Genomic DNA, 4,294 nt, shown 5'->3' on the forward strand with positions numbered 1-4,294 from the left:
CATGTCTTTTATTAACTCAGTTATTTGTCTTCTGGTTTGTTGAAGCAGTAAGTCAGACAACATTTGCCACAATAATGTCTGTCAAAGTGGCTTGCCAGAAACACTCCAGCACCACATTCATCAGAAGGGCACTCTCGACGAAGGCAACTAATTTTGCCATTCTCATCCACCTTATAGTATTTCAGAACCGCCAGCTTGACCTTCTTTCTCTTGTGCTTATTCTTCTTGGGAGTGGTGTAAGACTTCTTCTTCCTTTTCTTAGCACCACCACGAAGTCTCAACACAAGATGAAGAGTAGACTCCTTCTGAATGTTGTAGTCAGACAAAGTACGTCCATCTTCCAGTTGCTTGCCAGCAAAGATCAGTCTTTGCTGATCAGGACGAATTCCTTCCTTATCCTGGATCTTGGCCTTTACATTTTCTATCGTATCCGAGGGTTCAACCTCGAGGGTGATGGTCTTCCCCGTAAGGGTTTTCACGAAAATCTGCATTTTGGTGGCGGCCCCACCTGAGGCGCAGATGGCGGATCGAAAAGCTACAATGTGTTTCTTTCATGATCTTTATTATTATTTGTTTCATGTTGTGATTATTACTAAAAATATTTTTGTTTTATAGAGAAAGAGGTTGATTTAAAAAAAGATGACCCACTCAGGTATTGAGTGTGCTAGCTACCACTGGAATGAGTGGCTCTGGAACAGGCTCTTTTAATGCAGGGTGGGAAATGAAATGATTGCAATGTACATAGTGCTGACTCAGACAATTATTCCCTAAGCAGGTGGGGCTTGTGGTTGGGGGGGCATCGAAAAAGACTTTCTTGTAATTTTTGTGTTGATATAATCTCAAAAGCTGCATAAAGGCCTCCCATACCTGCTTTCCACATTCACCATCTGTTTACATTTTCATCCCTTTGCTTTTTCATTCTTTCTCTCCTGCTTTCCTTCTCCCTCTCCCTCTCCCACTCCGTCTTCCTCTCCTTCTCCCTGTCTTTCTCTATGCACACAACACACACATGAACATTTTTTCTGAACCATTGGAAAGTAGATTAGAGATATGGCATCCCTTTACCCCTAAATACTTCAGCGAGTATATCCTAAGAACAAGAACATGTTCCCACCTAACACAGTACAGATTAATGCATTAAGGATATTTAACATTGTTATCATGCTATTATTTAATCTACAGGCCACATTCAAATTTTGTCATTTTGCCTAATAATATAATCCACAGTTTTTTCCAGCCTAGGATCCAATCCAGGTTGACACATTTCATTTAGTTGTCATGGCTCTTTAGCCTTCTTTAACCCGGAAAAAACAGCTCCTCAGCCTTGCTTTATTTTCTTGACCTTGACAGTTTTGAAGAGTACACGTCAGTTATTCCATAGAATTCTCCTCGCTTTGGGTTGACTGATGTTTCTTCCTGATTAGATTTGGATTATACATTTTTGGTAGAAATATCACCGAAGCCTGGGCACAGTGGCGCACGCCTGCAATCCCAGCACTTTGGGAGGCTAAGGTGGGTGGATCACTTGAGCTCAGGACTTTGAGATCAGCCTGAGCAACATGGTGAAACCCTGTCTCTACTAGAAATACAAAAATTAGCCAGTTTTGGTGGCACATGCCTGTAGTTCCAGCTACTTGGGAAGCTGAGGTGGGAGGATCACTGGAGCCCAAGAGGTTGAGGTTGCACTCCAGCCTGGGTGACAGAGTGAGACTCTGTCTTAAAATAATAATAATAGGCTGGGTGCAGTGGCTCATGCCTGTAATTCCAGCACTTCGGGAAGCTGAGGTGGGCAGATCACCTGAGGTGGGGAGTTTGAGACCATCCTGACTAACATGGAGAAAAACCAGTCTCTACTAAAAGTACAAAATTAGCTAGGGGTGGCGGCGCATGCCTGTGATCCCAGCTACTTGGGAGGCTGAGGCAGAAGAATCGCTTGAAACCGGGAGGCGGAGGTTGCAGCGAGCTGAGATTGTGCCACTGCACTCCAGTGTGGACAACAAGAGGGAAACTGTGAAAGAAAGAAAAGAAGGGAAGAGAAGAGAGAGGAGGGGAGGGGAGGGGAGGGAAGGGAGGGGAGGAAGGAAGGATGGGAAGGAAGGAGGGAAGGAAGGAGAAAGACTGGCTACTGAAATTTTTCTTTCTAAGACGTCATATCAGGAGTCATGTTAGCAGTTTGTACCTATATTGGTGATGTTAACTTTGATTGCTTAGTTAAGTCAGACTAATTCTAGTATCTGCACTGTAAACTTACTATTTTAACTTTGTAAATTAATAAGTTATTTATGGGAAGATACATTGAGACTAGTTTTACACTCACTGATGATTCTGTATAATTAGCACTCTACGATAAAAAATGATCTTAGGAAAGATTTTCCTTTTTTTCTTAAGCTTCATTGAGGTTAATTTATATACAATAAAAATTAACAATTGTAAAATTTTAATAAAATTTAGACTTTTAGCAAGTGAAAAATCCAGTGATTTTTAGTAATTTAATAAAATTGTGCAATCATTACCACAAACCAATTTTATTTTATTATTTTTAATTTTTTTTGAGACAAAGTCTCCCTCTGTCCCTCAGGCTACAGTGCATGGCATGATCATAACTCACTGCAGCCTTGAACTCCTGGGCTCAAGGGATCCTTCTGCCTCAGCCTCTTGAGCAGCTCGGACTACAGGAGTGTGCCACCACACATGGATAATTTTTTATTTTTGATAGAAATAGAGTCTCACTACATTGCCCAGGCTGGTCTCAAACTCCTGGCCTCAAGTGATCCTCCTGCCTTGGCCTCTTAAACTATTGGAATTACAGGTCTGAGCCACCCCAGCTGGCCACAGTCCAGTTTTTGAACATTTCTATCATCCTAAAAAGCTTTCTCATGCCTGTTTGCACTTTATCTTCATTCCCACCCAGCCCCAGGCAATTAGTCACCTGTTTTCTACCTCTAGAAATGTGCCCTTTCTGAACATTTCATATAAATAGAATTGTACGATATGTAGTTGTTTTGCATCTAATTTCTTTTACTTAGCATAAGATTCTTGAGCTACATCCATGTTGTAGCATATATCGATATTTCATTCATTTTTACTGCTGAATAATTATATTTTTGAGACAGAGTCTTGCTCTGTTGCCCAGGCTGGAGTGCAGTGGCACCATCTCAGCTCACTGCAGCCTCCACCTCCTGGGTTGAAGCTGTTCTCATGCCTCAGCCTCCCCAGCAGCTGGGATTAGAGGTGTGCACCACCACACTCAGCTAAGTTTTGTATTTTTAGTAGAAACGGTTTTCACCATGTTGGCCAGGGTGGTCTCGATCTCCTGATCTCAGGTGACCCGCCCGCCTGGGCCTCCCAAAGGGCTGGGGTTATAGGCGTGAGCCGCCTTGCCCAGCTTCTTGCTGAATAATATTTTATTGTTTGGATATATCATATTTTGTTTATCCATTCACTAGTTGATAGACGTATGGATTGTTGACCGTTTTTTTGCTATAGAAATAATATTCCTGTGGTGATTCATGTATAGGTTTTTGTGTGGACATATGTTTTCATTTCTCTTGGGTAGATACTTAGAAGCAGAATTGCTGGGTTGCATGGGAAGTTTATGTTTATTTTTTAAAAAGAAACTACCAAAGTATTCTCCAAAGAGGCTCTACCTTTTCACGTTTCCCTAAGCAATGGCTAAGGGTTCCAGTTTCTTCACATCCTCACCAACACTTGTTGTCGTCCGTCTTTTATTATAGCCATATTAGTGGGCATGAAATTATATCTCATTAATGTTTTTATTTGCATTTGCTCAGTGGCTAATTATGTTGAGCATTGTTTCATGTGCTTACTAACTATTCATATATGTTTGGTGAAATGTCTATTCAAGTCTTTTGCCGATTTTTAAACTGACTGTTGACTTTCTTATTTATTTATATATTCTTTGCATGTGGTTATCAACTGGCCCAGTGCCATTTATCAAAAAGACTATTCTTGGCCGGGCACAGTGGCTCGTGCTTGTAATTCCAGCACTTTGGGAGGCTGAGGAGGGCGGGTCACTTGAAGTCAAGAGTTTGAGACCAGCCTGGCCAACATGGTGAAACCCCATCTCTACTAAAAATACAAAAATTAGCTGGGTGTGGTGGTGCACTCCTGTAATCCCAGCTGCTGAGGCAGGAGAATCGCTTGAACCCAGGAGGCAGAGGTTGCAGTGAGCTGACATTACACCATTGCACTCCAGCCTGAGCGACAGAGTGAGAGTCTGTTTAAAAAAAAAAAAGGCGGGCAGATCACGAGGTTAGGAGATCGAGACCAGCCT

General features: G+C 42.0%; 1 protein-coding gene across 1 annotated transcript; it reads right to left on the reverse strand.

The window, feature by feature from the left end:
* LOC108315963 (ubiquitin-40S ribosomal protein S27a-like) lies at positions 1-540 on the reverse strand. The gene has a single exon (XM_037744639.1). It carries the CDS (start codon positions 489-491, stop codon positions 21-23), a length of 471 nt encoding a protein of 156 aa, XP_037600567.1. The 5' UTR covers positions 492-540; the 3' UTR covers positions 1-20.
* Between the last annotated feature and the right edge of the window lie 3,754 nt (positions 541-4,294).

This window comes from Cebus imitator, unplaced genomic scaffold, assembly GCF_001604975.1.
Source record: "Cebus imitator isolate Cc_AM_T3 unplaced genomic scaffold, Cebus_imitator-1.0 Scaffold180, whole genome shotgun sequence".
Classification (NCBI taxonomy): Eukaryota; Metazoa; Chordata; class Mammalia; order Primates; family Cebidae; genus Cebus; species Cebus imitator.